A 19,503-nucleotide genomic window follows, 5' to 3' on the forward strand; every position below is an offset into this window, starting at 1 on the left:
CAACTGGAATGTACGGTGCCGTATAAGCTTGCTAAAGACGCGGGCGTCCTTCAAAGCGCTTGTATGGTGCTTGTTGACATAACAAATCAAAACCGACGCCCAGCCCATTCACAAATTTACAGCTGATCAATTGGCCCCGCTAAGACGACGACGCGTGTTGGGTAGAAATCAGCAAAGTGCAATGTCATGGCACACAGGGTACAATTAGTTTTCAAGGAAGCATAACAACTTGTGATTTAATATTTAAAACTCATTTATTGAGGTAGAAACAGACAGGGCTACAGCTTTGTTCGAAACAACCCAATTTACAGAGTACCAGGGGCGGGGGCCAGGTTCAGCGACTGCTGGTTGACGGCATGTCCGGCCAGGGGAGCCTCATGGACGGCGCCACGGTTGGCAGCGACATAGCGAGCCTCCTGCTGGACCGGAGCAGCGTACACGGTGGCGTGCGGGGCAGCATACGTCACCGCTGGGACGGCATGGACAGCGGTGCTGGCATAGGACACAGCCGCTGGCACGGCATAGCTATGGGCGGCGGCCACGTACGGGGAGGCCACATACGGAGCGGCGTATCCCGACACGACGTACTTCGGGGCAACGTTCTGCTGAACGACCGTGGTCTGCGGGACAGAGTAGGCCAGCGGAACGGCGTACGACGAGACCCCGTATCCTTCGGCGGCGACGGCCAGAGCGACAATGACTGCAACAATGATGCACTGTAACAACGAAAGAACACTAAATTAGCAACCAGCTCTTTGACACGACTCTTCATCGTTCGTTCTTACCTTCATGTTTATAGTTTGTGGTGTTTTGGGGGGGTGGTTTGTGTGTTTAAAACTTGAAGGTTGCTTCTGAACCAAGCTGAACTCAACCAACGTTTGATACTGACAGGACACCGGGCACGCGCTTTTATACCAACTTCACCGCTAGAACCAATCGTTCACATTCTACATGTCAAAACGGTGTCCCTGTACACAGATCTCCCCAAAAAAACGCAACCATACATCCCCACCCTGGGAGGGGACGGCGTCCTATCGTATACACGGGTGTCTGCGGTACTTGCTGTCTCCTTTGTCCGTGCCCCTTCCTTCTCGTTTGTTTCGCAGTGAACGGTTTTGCCAGTCAACCGAAGCTGCGTGTGCGTATTGCGCATTCCTTTCAGTTATCGTACACGCCTAAAACACACTCCGAATTTTTGGAGCAACACTTTGGAATGGTATGATTGGAGCTAGCTAGTGGGCCACAACTTTTTTTTTTGTTGGGCACCAGGATGTGGGAATGACTTTCGATAATTGGGGCGCCCCTAGTTGGATGGAGTCGTTCGTATGGGTAACAAAACGGATGTTCTGATAACGATCGTGTCATTGTGATCTAGATGTTGGTCGGCGATGTGAAGTGCCTTATCTAATGCGGATCTATTTGGGCTTTGTCTAGGAATGGACAGCCTTAAAGGCATTTCATTGCAATCTTTTGATGCAGGTCGTATCATGAAGCTTTCAAGGTGGTTAAAAACTTCCTGAAAATGAGCCGAAATCTTTTTCTCAGCAAATGTTAGGTAGCTTTTTGTAGTTCAGGAGCTGTAATTCAATATAATTTTGTGATGTTTTCCTTTTGACTATTGTTTAAGTGGATAGAATATCTTAGTATGGTATGTTTTAGCAACATCTCTGATAACTGGAGTATATCAGAACAATGAGAATTTATGAAAATTTTCTGGACTATTTTGGCTTTCACTTATAACATAAGTTTACACTTAAGTTTACACTTCTAGATATTGATCTGACTTGGTAGATGATCATCTTTCGGCAAGAGGAAACTGTTGAAATATACTATTAGTCTACAATGCTGCTCCAATCAATTCGACATATGAACGGAATGTTTATCCAAGACCTGAAGTATAAAACTTCCCAGCGCTTCAAGCATAGATCAAAGATCAAAGGTTTATCGGTATTAGTTGAAAAATTATAACTTACAAATGAAAAGAAATACTTGCTTGAGGGGGCAGTCCCGTGGTACAGTTGTCAACTCGAACGAATCAAGAACATGCCCGTCATGGGTTCAAGAAATTCGTAACATAATTGATGAGGATTTCGGAAACGCAACATACAGTGGACTAATTTTAACGAGTACCGCTCATAACGTACTTCGTTTGCAGTTTTTCATACAACAAGCATATCTAAATGCTCCAAATTATACCTTTATCGAGCCAAATATCGGGTAACAAACAGCGTAATATGCTATTTTGATACATTGGATTTTGATACTTTTGTTTTTTGAATAAAAAAATATGGCATCGGCAAAAGTATTTTTAAATATATGCAACTGGTTCATAAAGACCTAGCCGATTTATAAAGTTTTCATTCTCAATATCGGATCGGATTAACAGCTTTATGCAAAGCTCCACTATACTACGAGACAAGCTCGTTTACTTCTTACAAAACTAGGATTCGTACGATAGGCATAAAGCTAACATCAATATTTGTGAAGATAATTGTTTCTAAAACATTGCTTTCTTTAGAGGAAATAGGAGATATTTGACCATCACAGATATAATCCCACACCCGATTACACCAAATGCACCTGTGCGTTCATCATCCGTTTCATATTTCACTTCACCTCCACCTTCACCAATGTACACGTAAAGTGGTTGACATTTTTACCATCGCTTGTTCAATTGTAACCCTCTACAGGTGGGTTGGTTCCGGCTGATAGACTACGACTTTTACGTACTCATGCCTGCAGCGATCGACTTTAGAGGGAGAAACAATAATCGCACTTAAAGAACGGTATAGATCGTGTGCGTGAGCGCGGTCGCTCGTTCGCCTCTCGAGGTCATTGGCCATACGGGTCGTACACCACCGTACGATCGCAGTTGATTGAGCTACAGAATAGAGTCAGTCTTATAAAAAGCTACGGAGCTGTGGGGAAACTGTATCAGAACCATCTGAGCAGTCAACCAGCAGCCAACGCAACGCAAGCAAACCAAAATTCAACAATCATGAAGGTAAGTACGATCGAGAGTGCGTCTGCTGTGCAGTGCAACAAGGACTTACATCGAATCTTCTTATACATTTCTCCACCGAACAGTGCATCGCAGCTGTAGTCATGATGGCCGTTGCCGTTGCCGTCCAGGGAACGTCCGTCACCTACTGGGGCAATGGAGCAGCGCTGCAGCATTTGGCGCCGGTTTCGGTCGGTAGCTGGGTACAGGATAATTCTTACGCCAGAATTGTAACTCCGTGGAACTACGCTTACCAGGCCCCGGTCGCTACCGTTGCCGCTGCTCCAGTTGCCTACGCCGCACCGTACACTTACCAGCCGGCCGTGGCAGTCGTCGCCCAGAAGGAGGCCCGCTATCTGGCCGCCAACCGTGGTGCCGTGCATGAGGCCCCCCTCCCCGGACATGTCGTCAACCAGCAGTCGCTGAACCTGGAACCCGCACCCGGAACTCTGTAAAAATGTTTTATAAAAAGGCAACCGGTTAACCGTTGAATGCTGCAAATAAAAGCTCGTTGTGATATTGTAACTAGCGGTTTTGAATAACTTTGCCAGGATTTGCGGAAAGTATGTACTGAAAGAAAAAAAAGTTGAGGTTGTGGCACTGAAATGTCAGTTACATCTCTCTCATTTTTTGTTATTTCTACTATCCAACAATCTCTTAAAGCTGACAAAAACACTGGAATTAGCATACAAATAAGATCCAACTGATCATTTTATAGCGTCTATTCGAAAACGTATCAGCAAAAGAGAAACAGGAATAAAGACGTTGCGATACAGAGATAACACCCTGCAGGATCACAGGAGCATCACGCAAACAAATCATTTAGATGTTATGACAGCGTCTCTCAAACTTAATTTCCTACCACAAATCCTCCATGACTAATGAATTTGATCGTGATCGTGACAGAGCTTACTACTAGCACGACGATTAAGTGGCGCTGCTCGTTATTTTATGTCGTTCTACAGGCTCTATACCTCTATCTATTGACGCTTATTTAAATAATTATTTTTTATATTGGGAGCGATCAGTTGATCTAATTTTGAACGCGTCGGTTTTTTAAAACATGGAACGTGGACCTCTTCCCGTACCTAGGATTTACCAAACCGACAAGACCGATTAGGTCGTGACTAAAAAAGGCTATTTTTAAAGTCAATGACTTTTTCACAAATTTGTGTTCACTGTATGAGATGAAAAAGAGGAAGCCATTGTGTCGTAACTTTTTTTAGTATTATAAAGAGTTATTTAAATAATAATTTATAATTGCATTTATAATTAACCTTTCCTTCCTAAACATTGCAAATAAATTCCATCGCTGTGAATGGAATTGAATGTACTTATGAATATTTCCTCATTCAACGATTGTTCACGCACCAGTAATTATGCAATGTAACTTTAACTCAAATCATAAATTAGTTTTCTTTCAGATGATTTTACCAATTGAACTTCTACCATTCCATTGCACCTGAACCGAAATATTATTCAAAAATGTTTATTCATAGCCTCATTACATACACCTAATAAATTGGCTAATGAATTCGATTAGATAATGCTGCTGCTTATAATTCTACAACATGGTATGTAACTCCTATCCAACGACCAAAACAAGCCTCCCGCAAACAGAAATCTTCTCGATTCCGGTTTTAGGAACGCCCTAACACAAAGCAATGTTTTCGTTTTTGGCAAATGGCAGATACATTGCAAACACAACCAACATCCTACCAGCTTCTCTAGCGCCTTCCTCCCTTCAAACCGAAGCACATTTTAAGATATCAAAAGCCGCCAGGTAATGCCGGCGGGACGTGATTAAATTCTTCGCCGACGCCAGTCCAGTCCGGCGCGAATGTGTTACGGTTGCTTTACTTTTAATTTCGTTGGTCAATCAGCGTCTTTTTTTGTTGTTGTTCTCGTTGTTCTTAAACGCACATATAATAACGTTTTAGCATGCCACTCATGGTAACCGAAAACTAGTACAGGTTGTACCGGTTTCGTATTACATTCCCTTTTTGCTGCGATTCCCCGATCCGATCCGTGTGGAAGGTGGTGGTGTGGTCTTCAGGAAGTGGTCATGTTTGATGCCAACTCCCCAAGCATGTGCAGGTTTCCAAAATTTGAAGAAAGAAGAATGAAATGTTACCATTGGCGCAACAAATAGAAACAGCATCTGTTTAATCGACCAGAACGCGGCATGGAGCGTAGTAATCCTCATTTCGTAGTTTCTTTGCTTGTTATAGCAATCCTTCTTGCTGACTTTTCCTTTCACTGGTAGCGGAAAAGGAGAAGAGAATTGGGCGGTATCTAAGACGGGCGAGTGGGGTGAAGTTTTTTTGTTCTCTCATGCTTTCGTACTTTTCGGCAAATCGATCAAGCTAACGCCAAAGCGTTTATTAGCGCGACGCGGCTCATATAAATACTGCCGATTACGCTAGTCGATGTCACATCAAAACCGTTCTCCGAACAAATCACATCTTCCAAACGGAATAACCAACAAACCCAAAACAAGCATCATGAAGGTAAGTGGTGCACATCCTTGGCTATCCTGAAGGATATGTCTTTAACTCTCATCCTCTTTTTCACTGCTACAGTGCATCGCAGCTGTAGTCATGGTCGCTCTGGTCGCCAGCGCTCAGGCCAACTACTACAACGCCGTCCCGTCGGTGTACAGCGTGCCAGCCACGACTGTGGTCCAGCAGAACGTTGCGCCCAAGTACGTCACCGCTTACGCTGCCCCTGCCATCTCGTACGCCAGCCACGCCAGCGTTGCTCCGGCCATTTCCTACGCCAGCCACGCCAGCGTTGCCCCGGTTGCTACCTACGCCGCCCCAGTCGCCACCTATGCCGCTGCTCCGATCTCTTACGCTGCCCATAGCTCGGTTGTCCCTGCTCCAGTTGCTTACGCTGCTGCCCCGGCTGCCTATGCGTACGGTCACACCAACTACGTCCAGGCTGTCCCGGCTGTGTACGCTCAGGTGCAGAAGGAAGCTACCTACGTTGCGGCTACCCGTGGTGCCGTCCACAAGGCTCCTCTGGTTGGACATGCCGTCAACCAGAAGTCGTTCAACGTTGAGCCAGCACCTGGAACTCTGTAAATATTCAACTCAATGCTGTAATATGTTTGATTTTGAGAATGGTTTTAAATAGATTGGATTGTTGCAAGGATTATATGCTGGGGCAAAGGTTTTTTTTACATTTGATGACACATTGAGGCTTATGTTGAAGATCTGCTGTTATGAAACTAGCTGAAATGGTGTTTTTTTCCAAGATGTCTAACTAGTCTATGCTTCATCTATTAGCGATCAAGTGATCTCTTCTTGTAAAAATAACAAAATACCAAACATGGGTTGTTATGTAGAAATAAGCACAATCATCATCTTCAAATAAATTAGAATGCTTGGTTTCAGTAATTGTTTTGTAAATCCTCTATAGCCAAAGAATCTACCAAAAACTATGGAACGAGTAACAATTTTACTCTGGAATCCGGCACATGTGATAAACTTCACGCTATTTTTGTTATACATTCGACTGTCCAACTTTACAACGTACTTTACACTTAGCGCGACTATCAACCCACAAAAGAGTCAACTTGACAGCCTATGAAAACACTTTGAATTTATTGCATCATCCCATTTCGTCGCAAAGCATAGTCAAATTACTTAATCGTTCCTTCTCAAACTCCTCGCACATGACGCTTCTACCACGAACCTCCCAAAAACGTAGCAATTAAGCTGGCGCGTGTTGCCACAACTAATTGGATTACAAAAGCGTCCCCGCCGTTCGCTTTTAATATAGCATCATTTTTCACTCGCCAATCACCCGATCGAGGTGTTGCAAAAGATCGCTCACAATCGATCAACGAGCCCCCAAGACATACCGGAAAGTAAGTGCTAGGAACCGGTCAATACCACCGTAGAGACGAAGGGAACAATGGTCCACGGGTGTAGCAGAGTGGGGCGTGGTCGATCTTTCGCATTCTCGATCGCACATACCCACTTCGCATGATCGTACCCATGCTAGGAAGACGCCTTTTTGGTGTTCGGGTGTCTCCTACGGTGGACTGTTCTAGCACTAGCACACAACAAAGGTGTATCAATTAAAGCTGCGTAAAGCAAGGGCCGCTTGGAGTGACCATTTAAGAAAGAAGCTAAAGGAAGAAAAAAGAGACATAGAACGAATAGAGTCACGCTTAAATAAATCGATCACACAATAACAATCTCAAGGTCGTGGTCGCGTCGTTGCTCGGGCAGGTCGCGGTTTTGTGGTTAGCATGATCTTTCTTTCGCACCGTTTTCATGGCGTGTCTCTCTTTGTGACGGTTTGCCATAATTTCCTGCTTCGTGTTAACCATCTGATGCTAGACAGCTTCAGTAAAAAGGGCCACAACGCATCAAGCGAAGATTTTTTCTCATATATATATTTTTTTTGTAAATGTATCAAGCTTGTTTTTATCTCTCATTACTTCAGAAAAGTTTCTCTGTGCTACTTACCTTTCAAAAGAAGTTCTTCTAATACATCTAAAACGATTTTATCGAAAGTAATTTGATTGAAATGTTCAAGCCCGATTCGTAATAATATAACAACATACAGAAAAATATTGGTTTCATAGAGCGAAATCAGTTCAATCTCCTAATGACCATATTTTCCGCATTTCAATCTACCTGTAACCGGTTTCTACTGGTTCGATTCTTCTCAAAAACTCACGCTTTGGAAATCAACCCAATAACAATAGAAGACATAAATGTTAAGGGTGTGTACAAGTTACGCGTTTATTTTAAAATTTATGCAACGATCGATTTTTGATTAACGACATGACCTGGAAGAGGCGCGACATGAACAGCTCCCGGATTGGCAGCAACGTACTTCGCAGCATGACCCTGGACTGGGAGGTAGTTGTTGTATCCGTAGCCGTATCCGTGACCGAGACCGTATCCGTGCTCCACACCGTATCCTCCATACAGACCCAGCGGGCTGACCGTCTTCAGAGTGTTCACGTTGGCCTGGACCACCGTTGGGGCGTACTTGGCACCGTAGTATCCTCCATATAGACCCAGCGGGCTGACTGTCTTCAGAGTGTTCACGTTGGCCTGGACCACAGTCGGAGCGTACTTGGCACCGTAGTATCCTCCATACAGACCGTTGTTGTAGACAGAGTACGGAAGAGCGGCCGAGTACGGGTAGGAGAGACCATGATCCAGCACGGACGAGTAACCCAGTCCACCGAGCGACGAGTAATGACCCAGACCATCATAGGCACCCAGGCCATGGAGGCCAGAGCTGTAGGCGTACGGAAGAACCGACTGCACCGCTGGCAGATATGATCCTTGGGAGACGGCGGCCAGAGCCAACACAGCGATCACGATGAATGCCTGGATTTTATTAAATGTATTTTATGAGTATGCCTTGTACCGTAATGATGTTCAAACAAACCTTCATGATATAACTAATACAATTCACGATTAACTGTCTACTTGTTTGCTCAACAAATGGTTGGTATCAACTGCCGTTACTGAGTTTGATGCACACGTTATATACTAAAATCTAAACGGCTGATTGGTTCAGACTTGAACATTTTACTTCAACGCGCCTTATTGCTGTCCAATTAAAAACACGCGCATCCTGAAGCTTTTCAATCTTTGTCACATTATTTGTTCAACACCTGGTACATGGTCAACCGTGACTAAACGCTGTGAAATGATCCATGACCAAATGCTACACCCGATTGCAATTTGTTACATTTTCGAAAAGCAATAGTCCGGATTCTCTACAAATGATGGACACAAGGTCAAATTTCTTTTAACAATGAAGAAGGTTCCCAATAGAAGGAGAAAAATAGATAAATCAGTAGCAGCTATAAAAAGCGATACAATTCTAGCCAACTGATCAGTTCCAGCACGTCAGCCAAACACATCAAACAAACAAAACAACAATGAAGGTATATTTAAACACATTATTTGAAGAAATTTTTTAGCCGTCGTAGTACAGTAGTACAGTCGTAAACTCGTACGACTTAACAACATGCCCGTCATGGGTTCAATCCCCAAAAAGACCGTGCCGCCATACGTAGGATTGACTATCCTGCTATGGGGGGAAATCAATTAGTCACTGAGAGCCAAGCCCACAAGTGGTACAGGCAGGCCTTGACCGGCAACGGTTGTTGAGCCAAAGAAGAAGAAGAAGATTTGAAGAAATTAAAACTACAAGACAATTTTGATTTTTCATCTTAAGGGCTTCATCATAATCGCTGTGCTCGCTCTGGCCGCCGTCTCTCACGGATCATATCTGCCAGCGGTGCAGTCGGTCCTTCCGTACGCCTACAGCTCCGGCCTCCATGGCCTGGGTGCCTATGATGGTCTGGGTCATTACTCGTCGCTCGGTGGACTGGGATACTCATCGGTGCTGGACCATGGCCTCTCCTACCCGTACTCGTCCGCTGTTCCGTATTCTGTCTACAACAACGGTCTGTATGGAGGATACTACGGTGCCATGTACGCTCCGACTGTGGTCCAGGCCAACGTGAACACTCTGAAGACGGTCAGCCCGCTGGGTCTATATGGCGGATACTACGGTGCCAAGTACGCCCCAACTGTGGTCCAGGCCAACGTGAACACTCTGAAGACGGTCAGCCCGCTGGGTCTGTATGGAGGATACGGTGTGGAGCACGGATACGGACTCGGTCACGGATACGGCTACGGATACAACAACTACCTCCCAGTCCAGGGTCATGCTGCGAAGTACGTTGCTGCCAACCCGGGAGCCGTCCATGTGGCCCCTCTGCCAGGCCATCTGGTCAACCAGAAGTCGATTGTGGCGTAAATGACTGTGATCTCGAACGTTTATGGAATTGTAAATATGTTTATGGAATTGTAAATAAAGGGAGCATCCTAATCAAAACTAGTTCGCCTATATAATCTCTTCTATTCAATCTTTTTATTTCAATCTTTACACGGTTTGGAGTTATTGACTCATTACTTTGAATACGGAATCGAATTACGAATCAAAACTGACTTCAGCTCCAAACGAACCATCCATCTACCATCCGGCGAATATGAACTAATCCAAACGAATCGTCACAAAGCTGGCCAGTTTGAGAAAATTCGGAGTGAATACGAATGTTTTTTGTATACCAAAATGAGTTTGAATTCATGTTTAAAACTTCAAATTTAAGTGAGGCTGACATAACAGGAGGAAAAATATAAGTGTAAAGGTCAGCCGTTCCGATTCGTGAACTTACTGTGACAGTAATGCTACCACCGGTCAGCGTCAATGGGGATGACAGTATGTCACGCGAGTTAAGATCCTGGAAGGATAAGAATAATTATAAGGTCCGACGGAAAAGGTTCGCATTCTTTAGTATTTATCTAAAAGCAAGTAAATGCAAAAAAATACCGTAGATCACACAAACTCGTTTAGACTTTTTCGAAACAGGAATAATCATCCGCATTCATACAGATCATCAAAAATCGTCTGAGTTAACCGGAACCGGTTTAGATTTTTTCGGAACAGTAGAGTGAAATTCGGTTTTTATTCCAAAAAGTAAATGGATATTCTGACAGTGATGGATTTCGAGTGTCGGAGGCCTTAAACGGTGAGGCCCACTTTACATTATGAGAGGGAGGAGGGGTAATGGCACTTGGTCCAGTTAAATTTCGTTTCTGTCGAGGGAGTGTTAAGGGTTCATCGGTCACGGGAACCCAACAAAACATCGTCCCCGGGGTCCACTCGCTAATACAATGCCGTACTCTACCATCTGTTATAAATGGACTAAAGATTCACGAATCTCCCAAATCGCTGGAGCCTTAAGCGACCCCTTAGTCGGCCCACCGTTGCATCATCCACTGGGTTCAGAGTAAATGTTTTCAGCATTAAAATAATACAATACAAGGAAATTTAAAAACATGACAAATTTTGATTAAGATGTTCCTTTTATTTACAATTCCGTACACATTTGTTCGAGATCACAGTCATTTACGCCACAATCGACTTCTGGTTGACTAGATGGCCTGGTAGAGGAGCCACATGAACGGCTCCCGGGTTGGCAGCAACGTACTTCGCAGCATGACCCTGGACTGGGAGGTAGTTGTTGTATCCGTAGCCGTATCCGTGACCGAGACCGTATCCGTGCTCCACACCGTATCCGCCATACAGACCCAGCGGGCTGACCGTCTTCAGAGTGTTTACATTGGCCTGGACCACAGTCGGAGCGTACTTGGCACCGTAGTATCCTCCATACAGACCGTTGTTGTAGACAGAGTACGGAAGAGCGGCCGAGTACGGGTAGGAGAGGCCATGGTCCAGCACGGACGAGTATCCCAGTCCACCGAGCGACGAGTAATGACCCAGACCATCATAGGCACCCAGCCCATGGAGGCCAGAGCTGTAGCCATACGGAAGGACCGACTGCACCGCTGGCAGATATGATCCCTGGGAGACGGTGGCCAGAGCCAACACAGCGATCGCGATGAATCCCTAGAAGGAAGAATAAAATCAGTGATAACTTATCAGTACCAACTATATGTTGACCGAATTGATCGATTGAACCCACCTTCATGGTCACAGTTGAGTGCTTTGATCGATTGGATATGATCGCGAAAACGTTGCAAGTGAACTGTGATCGTTTGTCCCAATGATCGTCTGCTTTTATAACGAGCCAAACGCGACGCTTTTCCGGCCTTCTGTTGGACCTTGACGACGGAATTTTCCTTTCGTTTTGGACTTCCGGTAGAAGGCGCTATAAATGATGCGTTCGATTGTGTTTTTGGTATCAGTATTCGTACAGCTCTTCTATCAACACAACATCCAACCAAACCAACTAAAATGAAGGTAAGCTTCTTGGGAAATTCCGTTAGAAACATACATCCTTATTCAATTCTTCTATCTCATTCCAGTTCTTCATTGGAATCATGGCTGTGGCGTTCGTCGCTGCCTCGGAGGCGTCCTACCTGCCATACGATGATGTCCTGTCCTACCAGCACGGCTACGGCTATGGACTTCCGGTGTCGAAGGTGGTCTATGGCTCGTCGTACGGTCTCCCAGCAGCGGTGGACAAGTACTCCTACCCATCATCGTTGTACGGTTCCTATCCGGCCGTGAAGAAAGTGGTCGAATACCCGTCGGTTGCTCCAGTGCTGGCCACCAAGGTCGTTGATAACAGCTACGATCTGGGATACAACAAGCTGGTCGCTCCAGTTCTGAGCAGCGGATACGGTCTGGGATACAACAAGCTGGTCAGCGGATACGGTCTGGGATACAACAAGCTGGTCGCTCCCGTCGTCGCCACCAAAGTCGTCGATAATGGACTGTGGAACTATGGAGGATACGGTCTGGGATACAACAAGTATCTGTCGACTGCTCCCGTTGCCAAATACGTGTTGTAAATGTAGATAATGTTGTTTTAATAAACCGGCTCCGATTCATGACGTGTGAATGTTAACCCAAGCTGATCGCCATTCTGTTTGAGCGAGCGTTAGTTTCCCGTTCTCTTTGTTCGATCGTTCGTTGTGTGCTTTGGAAGGGGCGGTATGGTATTGTTTGTGGCGATTTTGGGGATTGCATTTTTTGTTGTACTTTGGAAACTACATTCATGATTGTGTTTCCTTCTACTGGTATAAAAGGCGTCTCTGTACTCGTATCAATCAGAATCAGAACGATCTTCGACTCGATCGCATACCAGCATCCAACTCAAACCCCTAACCAGCAATCATGAAGGTAATTCAAAGGCTTTCTCATCTCCATCAAGTGTCCTCAAGTAAACGCTCCTGTTTTCTGGTTCTTTTTCTTATCAGTGCATCGCAGCTGTAGTCATGGTGGCTCTGGCCGTCGTCGCTGAGTGCGGCCTCATTCCGGCTCCGGTGGTCTACTCTGCTCCCCAGACGACTGTCGTCCAGCAGAATGTGGCTCCGAAGTACGTGGTTCCGGCCCCTCTCGCGTACGCCGCTCCCGCTTACTCCTATGCCGCTCCGTCCTACTCCTATGCTGCTCAAACCGTCTCCCATGCCGTCCCAGCCGTCTCGTATGCCCGTGTCGCCTCAGTAGCTCCAGTCGCCTACTCCGCGCCATCGTTCTACGCTGATTCGGATGTGGTGGAAGCTGCTCCAGTGGCCGTAGCTCCTGCTGCCACCGTCGTCGCTCAGCCCGCCGTGGCTGTTGTCGCCCAGAAGGAGGCTCGCTATGTCGCTGCCAACCGTGGCGCCGTCCACGAGGCTCCTCTGGCCGGACATGCCGTCAACCAGCAGTCCCTGAACCTTGAAGCTGCACCAGGAACTCTGTAAACATAATTTATTATCCATGTACAAAATCCAGTCGCGCCTAGAACATAAACGAAATAAACTTGAACATGTTTCAAAGTGAAATGATGATTTGTTTCATATGCTTGATGGGCTGACGCTTGTGTTAAAGAAAATTAGTAAAAAGTTGTTGGATTTAAAATTAATTGGTTTGTCAAACACTAGAATGGAATTGAAGCTTAAAATTTAAAATAATTTAGAAGATCAATCATATTTTGAGTTCAATACTCCATTTATTTACAATTCCATACACGTTTGATCGAGATCACAGTCATTTACGCCACAATCGACTTCTGGTTGACTAGATGGCCTGGTAGAGGAGCCACATGGACGGCTCCCGGGTTGGCAGCAACGTACTTCGCAGCATGGCCCTGGACTGGGAGGTAGTTGTTGTATCCGTAGCCGTATCCGTGACCGAGTCCGTATCCGTGCTCCACACCGTATCCTCCATACAGATCCAGCGGGCTGACCGTCTTCAGAGTGTTCACGTTGTCCTGAGCCACATGAACGGCTCCTGGGTTGGCAGCAACGTACTTCGCAGCATGACCCTGGACTGGGAGGTAGTTGTTGTATCCGTAGCCGTATCCGTGACCGAGACCGTATCCGTGCTCCACACCGTATCCTCCATACAGACCAAGCGGGCTGACCGTCTTCAGAGTGTTCACGTTGGCCTGGACCACCGTTGGGGCGTACTTGGCACCATAGTATCCTCCATACAGACCGTTGTTGTAGACAGAGTACGGAAGAGCGGCCGAGTACGGGTAGGAAAGGCCATGGTCCAGCACGGACGAGTATCCCAGTCCACCGAGCGACGAGTAATGGCCCAGACCATCATAGGCACCCAGGCCATGGAGGCCAGAGCTGTAGGCGTACGGAAGGACCGACTGCACCGCTGGCAGATATAATCCCTGGGAGACAGTGGCCAGAGCCAACACAGCGATCGCGATGAATCCCTGGAAGGAAAAATAAAATCAATGATAACTTATCAGTACCAATCAATTGTTGACCGAATTGATCGATTGAACCCACCTTCATGGTCACAGTTGAGTGCTTTGATCGATTGGATATGATCGCGAAAACGTTGCAAGTGAACTGTGATCGTTTGTTCCAATGATCGTCTGCTTTTATAACGAGCCAAACGCAACGCTTTTCCGGCCTTCTGTTGGACCTTGACGACGGAGTTTTCCTTTCGTTTTGGACTTCCGGTATAAAACACTATAAATGATGCGTTCGATTGTGTTTTTGGTATCAGTGTTCGTACAGCTCTTCTCAGCTCAGCAAATCAAAATGAAGGTAAGCTTCGTCGGAAATCTCGATACAAACATCCCTGTTCATCCAATTCTTGTATCTCATTCCAGTTCTTCATTGCAATCATGGCTGTGGCGTTCGTCGCTGCCTCGGAGGCGTCCTACCTGCCATACGATGATGTCCTGTCCTACCAGCACAGCTACGGCTATGGACTTCCGGTGTCGAAGGTGGTCTATGGCTCGTCGTACGGTCTCCCAGCAGCGTTGGACAAGTACTCCTACCCATCATCGTTGTACGGTTCCTATCCGGCCGTGAAGAAAGTGGTCGAATACCCGTCGGTTGCTCCAGTGCTGGCCACCAAGGTCGTTGATAACAGCTACGATCTGGGATACAACAAGCTGGTCGCTCCAGTGCTGAACAGCGGATACGGTCTGGGATACAACAAGCTGGTCAGCGGATACGGTCTGGGATACAACAAGCTGGTCGCTCCAGTGCTGAGCAGCGGATACGGTCTGGGATACAACAAGCTGGTCAGCGGATACGGTCTGGGATACAACAAGCTGGTCGCTCCCGTCGTCGCCACCAAAGTCGTCGATAATGGACTGTGGAACTATGGAGGATACGGTCTGGGATACAACAAGTATCTGTCGACTGCTCCCGTTGCCAAATATGTTTTCTAAATGTCATTCAATCCGTACATGATGTACATACACACACACGCACGCGCACACACATACGTGAAGTCATTTTAGGCTTTGCCTGCTAATCCCGCGCGCGGATTGTCACCGCTCGTTCATGTATGTTCGTTATTCTCGTTTCGTTCTTTTGTTCGATCTTTATCGAGCGTTTGTTACTTCCTTCGCATTGAACCCCCGCCCAATCAAGTCATCTAATAAAAAATGCTCTCTTAAGACACAATTAACCTTTTTGTTTATGGAATAATCCAGTTTTGGGATCGAACAGTTTTTCGACACCGGAAAGAAGAATAGAAGAACCGACGTATATAAACCCGGCCCAGTCCGAACTTCGATCACAATTCAATCGATCTTCACACAGTTTGGACGGCAGCATCCACAAAACAAGCCCAGCAATCATGAAGGTAAGCTATTTGCGTGAACTTGATCCTCGAAGAGTCTAGTAGATCTAACACGACACTTCTCTTCCAGTGCATCGCAGCTGTAGTCATGATGACTCTGGCCATCGCGGCGGAGGCTAACGTTATTGCCCTTCGCACTCCGGTAGTTTACACCGGTGCCGAGAAAACAGTCGTCCAGCAGAACGTAGCTCCGAAATACTACACGTCCAGCGTGGCTTACAATGCCCCCGTAGTGACCGCGTACACCGTCCCAGAAACTTACGTCCAACAGAAGTACTATTCGGGCCCGGCTGTGACATACGCTGCTGCGCCTGCCGTCACCACCTACTCCGTCCCGAAGGCGACCTACGTGGCGTCGAACGTTGCCCCGGCTGTCGCCTACTCGACCCCAGTTGTCACTGCCTACACGGTGCCGGAAAAGACCGTTGTGCAGCAGAACGTTGCCCCGAAGTACGTTAGCTACACGGCCCCGGCCGTGTCTTACGTTGCTCCGGCTGTCTCCTACTCCGCTCCGGCCGTCACCTACACCGCCACCGCTCCGGTGACCAAGTATGAATCGGTCGCACCCGTCGCTTACCCGGCACCGATCGCTTACTCATCCGACTCGGACGTAGTGGAGGCTGCCCCGGTTGCTGCCGTTGCCCCCGAGGAGACCGTCGTCGTTGCCCAGCCCGCGGTTGCTGCCGTCGTTGCCCAGAAGGAAGCTCGCTATGTCGCTGCTAACCCCGGTGCCGTGCACGAAGCTCCGCTTGCCGGACACACCGTCAACCAGCAGTCGCTGAACGTGCAGCCTGCCCCGGGAACGCAGTAAGGAGTTGTCAACCGTACTATGAAAACGATACTCTTTTTCGAACACACACACAGATACAAAATTAACGACCCTTCGAGCCATTGACAAGTTTCTTCTTGTTGGATCTATGCTGAAATAAATCTTGCAAAATGTCACAATGAAGGAGATAAAGGTTGGAATTACACACAAACCAACGATACAGTTGAGAAAACATTTCCAAAGAAAGAACACATGTTGTTCAAGTTTGATTATTTTCTTCATACGTTTCATTAAGTTGTGTAGCGATGCCCAACTACAACTGCTCAATCAAACAGAAACTTTGGCTGGTTTGGTTTTGACCACATGTACCGCCCCTGGATTGGCGGCCACAACCACTCCACCACCGACCTCAACGTCCACGGGACGCTCCGTCGTAACGGGAACGGGAGCGGGAACGACGTGCTGCACCACCGGCACCTGCTGTACTACCGGAACATGATGGACTACCGGAACATGGTGCACTACCGGCCGTACTACCGGCACGTACACGGGCACCTGGTGGACCACCTTCTGGACGTGCACTTCCGGTACCTTCACGACCTCCCGCACCGCCACCGGATAATAGCGGTGGGATCTACCGTGCGACGAGTGGCTGTGGAACAGCGGACTGCCGCAGACGGACGCAAGCAGCGCAAAAGCCAGAATGGCGATGAAGCTCTGTACAAAGGGAAGATCACACAAGAATGTTTGTTTTAATGCGAGGATGGCAGACCCACTGGATCACACTACTCCCTACCTTCATTGTTGCTTGCTGGCTGTCGTGCTGGACCGATCGCAGATCACCGAATAATGCTTCTAACGCTGTTGGGGCCGAATTTATATGCGTCGGTTTCGATTTGAATGTGCATTTGACCAAACAGGTTTCCATCTTTTTCCGGTCGCCCTCTGTACTCTCATTGCGTGTCGCTGGCACGTAGGTTTCTTATCAGATCCACGCGATGAGTGCTCGAAGCAAAAGCATCCTCTTTCCGGAACTGAAACAACATTTCTTTCGGTGCATGTTATTAAAGACGGAACCAACGAGAAGCGTTTACTTTTCAAGCCAAATTGTTGTATTTTGAACGAATTGCTTCGTAGCGTCCAGAATTACTGATTTCCCAATTTTTTGAAGAGAGCGAACGTCCTTATCCAATCCAGCAGCGCTTAGTCCGAACCAGGTGCAGCCTCCAGGTTCAGCTGCTGCTGGGAGAAAGCGTGGCCTGGCAGTGGCGCCTCGTGGATCGCGCCCCGGTTGGCGGCCAGATAGCGAGCCTCCTTCTGGTAGAGCAGCGCCGGAGCACTGTAGGCCAGCGGGGCGGTGTAGTAGTACGGAGCGGCAGGGGCGTATGCCAGCGGGGCACCAGCAGCGGCGTAGGGATAGGCCAACGGAGCCGCAGCATAGGAGTATGCCGGGGCCGTCGTAATCAGCTTGGCGTCCGAGTTGCTCTGCACGACCGTTGTGTGCGGGGCGGCAATGGCCAGTGGAGCTCCGTACAGCAGTGGGGCGAGTCCAGCGTCGGCGACAGCGGCCAGGGCCATCATGACTACAGCTGCGATGCACTGGAACATGATAGAATAGATTTGTAAGTTTTCCTATAGACTCTGAACGCTGAAGAAATGTTATTGGCTTAGCTTTAAACACACCTTCATGATTGCAATTGTTTGGATTGTTTTTTGAGTTGTGTTCTGAAACGCGGACAGATCAATTCTGATTAAACCACCGACAACCCGTCAATATATATACTCGCCAGATTGTTAATAAAAACAACAAATAATATATGTTTGATGGTGTCTCTAGGTACAGATATCGGGGCGCTACCTTTCAATCCAGTTCATAATCTTGCAGAAAATAGCGCAACTATTTAAACAGCAAAACATAAGAAAAAAACAATGAAAAACCACCTATAACCAGTTCCCTATCCATGCGACGGCTATCCCTCGCATCCTTTCAGTGCACTGACCCGCGCAACATACGCATTGTTGTTCTGGTTCCGTGCGAAATTGACGATCGCGCGTACAGGGCCGTGCCGCATACGCATCGCATCAGAAACTTGTATTTTACCGATCTGGACACTTGATCTGGTTGCATTAAGGTTCCCCTTTCGCCTTGGCATTACGGGCGGCTACTTGCTTGCGTCATGGTCCTTTTTTGTTTGCTGCTGCTTTTTTTCGTTTTATTTTATCTGATGCTAAAGAAGAACGCTTCCCATGGCTGCGTGACAACTAACCCGTCGTGTTGGCTTGGGGTATAAAAGGGATGCGTTCGGGCTGCAATCGTCACAGAACTCATCTGAACGTTCCATCAAGCAATTCATCCCAATCAACACCAATAAGCAATCATGAAGGTAATTATTCCAACACGATTGTTCTTGAAGTTTTGTAAATTTCGGCTAAACTAACAATTTCCTTAAATCCTGCAGTGCATCGCAGCTGTAGTCATGATGGCCCTGGCCGCTGTCGCCGACGCTGGACTCGCCCCTCTGCTGTACGGAGCTCCACTGGCCATTGCCGCCCCGCACACCACGGTCGTGCAGAGCAACTCGGACGCTAAGCTGATTACGACGGCCCCGGCATACTCCTATGCTGCGGCTCCGTTGGCCTATCCCTACGCCGCTGCTGGTGCCCCGCTGGCGTACGCCCCTGCCGCTCCGTACTACTACACCGCCCCGCTGGCCTACAGTGCTCCGGCGCTGCTCTACCAGAAGGAGGCTCGCTATCTGGCCGCCAACCGGGGCGCGATCCACGAGGCGCCACTGCCAGGCCACGCTTTCTCCCAGCAGCAGCTGAACCTGGAGGCTGCACCTGGTTCGGACTAAGCGCTGCTGGATTGGATAAGGACGTTCGCTCTCTTCAAAAAATTGGGAAATCAGTAATTCTGGACGCTACGAAGCAATTCGTTCAAAATACAACAATTTGGCTTGAAAAGTAAACGCTTCTCGTTGGTTCCGTCTTTAATAACATGCACCGAAAGAAATGTTGTTTCAGTTCCGGAAAGAGGATGCTTTTGCTTCGAGCACTCATCGCGTGGATCTGATAAGAAACCTACGTGCCAGCGACACGCAATGAGAGTACA

The 19,503-nt window shown here is 47.4% G+C and overlaps 13 protein-coding genes across 13 annotated transcripts; 7 read left to right on the forward strand and 6 right to left on the reverse strand.

Annotated features, from left to right (window-relative positions):
• Nucleotides 1-235: 235 nt before the first annotated feature.
• Nucleotides 236-896, reverse strand: LOC4577957 (adult cuticle protein 1). The gene is made up of 2 exons (XM_001237874.3): nucleotides 786-896; nucleotides 236-716 (listed from the first exon to the last, which is right to left on the reverse strand). Exons 1-2 carry the CDS (start codon nucleotides 789-791, stop codon nucleotides 306-308), a joined length of 417 nt encoding a protein of 138 aa, XP_001237875.3. The 5' UTR covers nucleotides 792-896; the 3' UTR covers nucleotides 236-305.
• Nucleotides 897-2,770: 1,874 nt separating this feature from the next.
• On the forward strand, nucleotides 2,771-3,526 carry LOC5668206 (adult cuticle protein 1; the record flags this gene model as incomplete). Its single annotated transcript, XM_001688930.2, has 2 exons — nucleotides 2,771-3,004; nucleotides 3,088-3,526. Coding segments are annotated over 2 exons (603 nt in total), but the record flags the coding sequence as incomplete, so codon positions are not given.
• A 1,873-nt stretch (nucleotides 3,527-5,399) lies between these two features.
• On the forward strand, nucleotides 5,400-6,160 carry LOC3291723 (cuticle protein 16.5). Its single transcript, XM_554981.4, has 2 exons — nucleotides 5,400-5,511; nucleotides 5,584-6,160. Exons 1-2 carry the CDS (start codon nucleotides 5,431-5,433, stop codon nucleotides 6,085-6,087), a joined length of 585 nt encoding a protein of 194 aa, XP_554981.4. The 5' UTR covers nucleotides 5,400-5,430; the 3' UTR covers nucleotides 6,088-6,160.
• Nucleotides 6,161-7,763: 1,603 nt separating this feature from the next.
• On the reverse strand, nucleotides 7,764-8,376 carry LOC5668207 (uncharacterized; the record flags this gene model as incomplete). The annotated part of the gene is made up of 1 exon (XM_061662537.1): nucleotides 7,764-8,376. A coding segment is annotated over one exon (603 nt), but the record flags the coding sequence as incomplete, so codon positions are not given.
• A 456-nt stretch (nucleotides 8,377-8,832) lies between these two features.
• Nucleotides 8,833-9,833, forward strand: LOC5668213 (uncharacterized). Its single transcript, XM_061662523.1, has 2 exons — nucleotides 8,833-8,927; nucleotides 9,221-9,833. The coding sequence occupies exons 1-2, from the start codon at nucleotides 8,922-8,924 to the stop codon at nucleotides 9,806-9,808; spliced, it is 594 nt and encodes a 197-aa protein (XP_061518507.1). The 5' UTR covers nucleotides 8,833-8,921; the 3' UTR covers nucleotides 9,809-9,833.
• Nucleotides 9,834-10,898: 1,065 nt separating this feature from the next.
• Nucleotides 10,899-11,737, reverse strand: LOC5668214 (glycine-rich protein). The gene is made up of 2 exons (XM_001688927.2): nucleotides 11,538-11,737; nucleotides 10,899-11,461 (listed from the first exon to the last, which is right to left on the reverse strand). The coding sequence occupies exons 1-2, from the start codon at nucleotides 11,541-11,543 to the stop codon at nucleotides 10,961-10,963; spliced, it is 507 nt and encodes a 168-aa protein (XP_001688979.1). The 5' UTR covers nucleotides 11,544-11,737; the 3' UTR covers nucleotides 10,899-10,960.
• A 36-nt stretch (nucleotides 11,738-11,773) lies between these two features.
• LOC133394066 (uncharacterized) lies at nucleotides 11,774-12,430 on the forward strand. Its single transcript, XM_061662528.1, has 2 exons — nucleotides 11,774-11,815; nucleotides 11,881-12,430. The coding sequence occupies exons 1-2, from the start codon at nucleotides 11,810-11,812 to the stop codon at nucleotides 12,367-12,369; spliced, it is 495 nt and encodes a 164-aa protein (XP_061518512.1). The 5' UTR covers nucleotides 11,774-11,809; the 3' UTR covers nucleotides 12,370-12,430.
• A 264-nt stretch (nucleotides 12,431-12,694) lies between these two features.
• Nucleotides 12,695-16,574, forward strand: LOC5668211 (uncharacterized). Its single transcript, XM_061662632.1, has 5 exons — nucleotides 12,695-12,700; nucleotides 12,778-13,242; nucleotides 14,637-15,166; nucleotides 15,508-15,625; nucleotides 15,693-16,574. The coding sequence occupies exons 1-5, from the start codon at nucleotides 12,695-12,697 to the stop codon at nucleotides 16,431-16,433; spliced, it is 1,860 nt and encodes a 619-aa protein (XP_061518616.1). The 3' UTR covers nucleotides 16,434-16,574.
• LOC133394061 (shematrin-like protein 1) lies at nucleotides 13,487-14,538 on the reverse strand. Its single transcript, XM_061662517.1, has 2 exons — nucleotides 14,308-14,538; nucleotides 13,487-14,231 (listed from the first exon to the last, which is right to left on the reverse strand). The coding sequence occupies exons 1-2, from the start codon at nucleotides 14,311-14,313 to the stop codon at nucleotides 13,554-13,556; spliced, it is 684 nt and encodes a 227-aa protein (XP_061518501.1). The 5' UTR covers nucleotides 14,314-14,538; the 3' UTR covers nucleotides 13,487-13,553.
• Nucleotides 14,543-15,319, forward strand: LOC133394063 (keratin-associated protein 6-2-like). The gene is made up of 2 exons (XM_061662525.1): nucleotides 14,543-14,571; nucleotides 14,637-15,319. The coding sequence occupies exons 1-2, from the start codon at nucleotides 14,566-14,568 to the stop codon at nucleotides 15,204-15,206; spliced, it is 576 nt and encodes a 191-aa protein (XP_061518509.1). The 5' UTR covers nucleotides 14,543-14,565; the 3' UTR covers nucleotides 15,207-15,319.
• Nucleotides 16,575-16,644: 70 nt separating the features above from the next.
• LOC133394071 (uncharacterized) lies at nucleotides 16,645-17,273 on the reverse strand. The gene is made up of 2 exons (XM_061662536.1): nucleotides 17,188-17,273; nucleotides 16,645-17,108 (listed from the first exon to the last, which is right to left on the reverse strand). Exons 1-2 carry the CDS (start codon nucleotides 17,191-17,193, stop codon nucleotides 16,719-16,721), a joined length of 396 nt encoding a protein of 131 aa, XP_061518520.1. The 5' UTR covers nucleotides 17,194-17,273; the 3' UTR covers nucleotides 16,645-16,718.
• A 207-nt stretch (nucleotides 17,274-17,480) lies between these two features.
• Nucleotides 17,481-18,185, reverse strand: LOC5668212 (adult cuticle protein 1). Its single transcript, XM_001688924.2, has 2 exons — nucleotides 18,075-18,185; nucleotides 17,481-17,990 (listed from the first exon to the last, which is right to left on the reverse strand). The coding sequence occupies exons 1-2, from the start codon at nucleotides 18,078-18,080 to the stop codon at nucleotides 17,595-17,597; spliced, it is 402 nt and encodes a 133-aa protein (XP_001688976.2). The 5' UTR covers nucleotides 18,081-18,185; the 3' UTR covers nucleotides 17,481-17,594.
• Nucleotides 18,186-18,682: 497 nt separating this feature from the next.
• Nucleotides 18,683-19,360, forward strand: LOC133394070 (adult cuticle protein 1-like). The gene is made up of 2 exons (XM_061662534.1): nucleotides 18,683-18,775; nucleotides 18,851-19,360. Exons 1-2 carry the CDS (start codon nucleotides 18,770-18,772, stop codon nucleotides 19,244-19,246), a joined length of 402 nt encoding a protein of 133 aa, XP_061518518.1. The 5' UTR covers nucleotides 18,683-18,769; the 3' UTR covers nucleotides 19,247-19,360.
• The last annotated feature ends 143 nt before the right edge of the window (nucleotides 19,361-19,503 follow it).

Source organism: Anopheles gambiae, chromosome 3, assembly GCF_943734735.2.
Source record: "Anopheles gambiae chromosome 3, idAnoGambNW_F1_1, whole genome shotgun sequence".
NCBI lineage: Eukaryota > Metazoa > Arthropoda > Insecta > Diptera > Culicidae > Anopheles > Anopheles gambiae.

Bases quoted from the DNA above. Each gene is read 5' to 3' on its own strand.
- LOC3291723 (XM_554981.4), top strand. From the start codon at position 5,431: ATGTCACATCAAAACCGTTCTCCGAACAAATCACATCTTCCAAACGGA. The intron at 5,512-5,583 runs GTAAGTGGTGCA...TCACTGCTACAG, and splicing joins CCAAAACAAGCATCATGAAG to TGCATCGCAGCTGTAGTCAT.
- LOC5668211 (XM_061662632.1), top strand. The intron at 13,243-14,636 runs GCTGCACCAGGA...ATCTCATTCCAG, and splicing joins AGCAGTCCCTGAACCTTGAA to TTCTTCATTGCAATCATGGC. The intron at 15,167-15,507 runs GTATCTGTCGAC...GACACCGGAAAG, and splicing joins TACGGTCTGGGATACAACAA to AAGAATAGAAGAACCGACGT.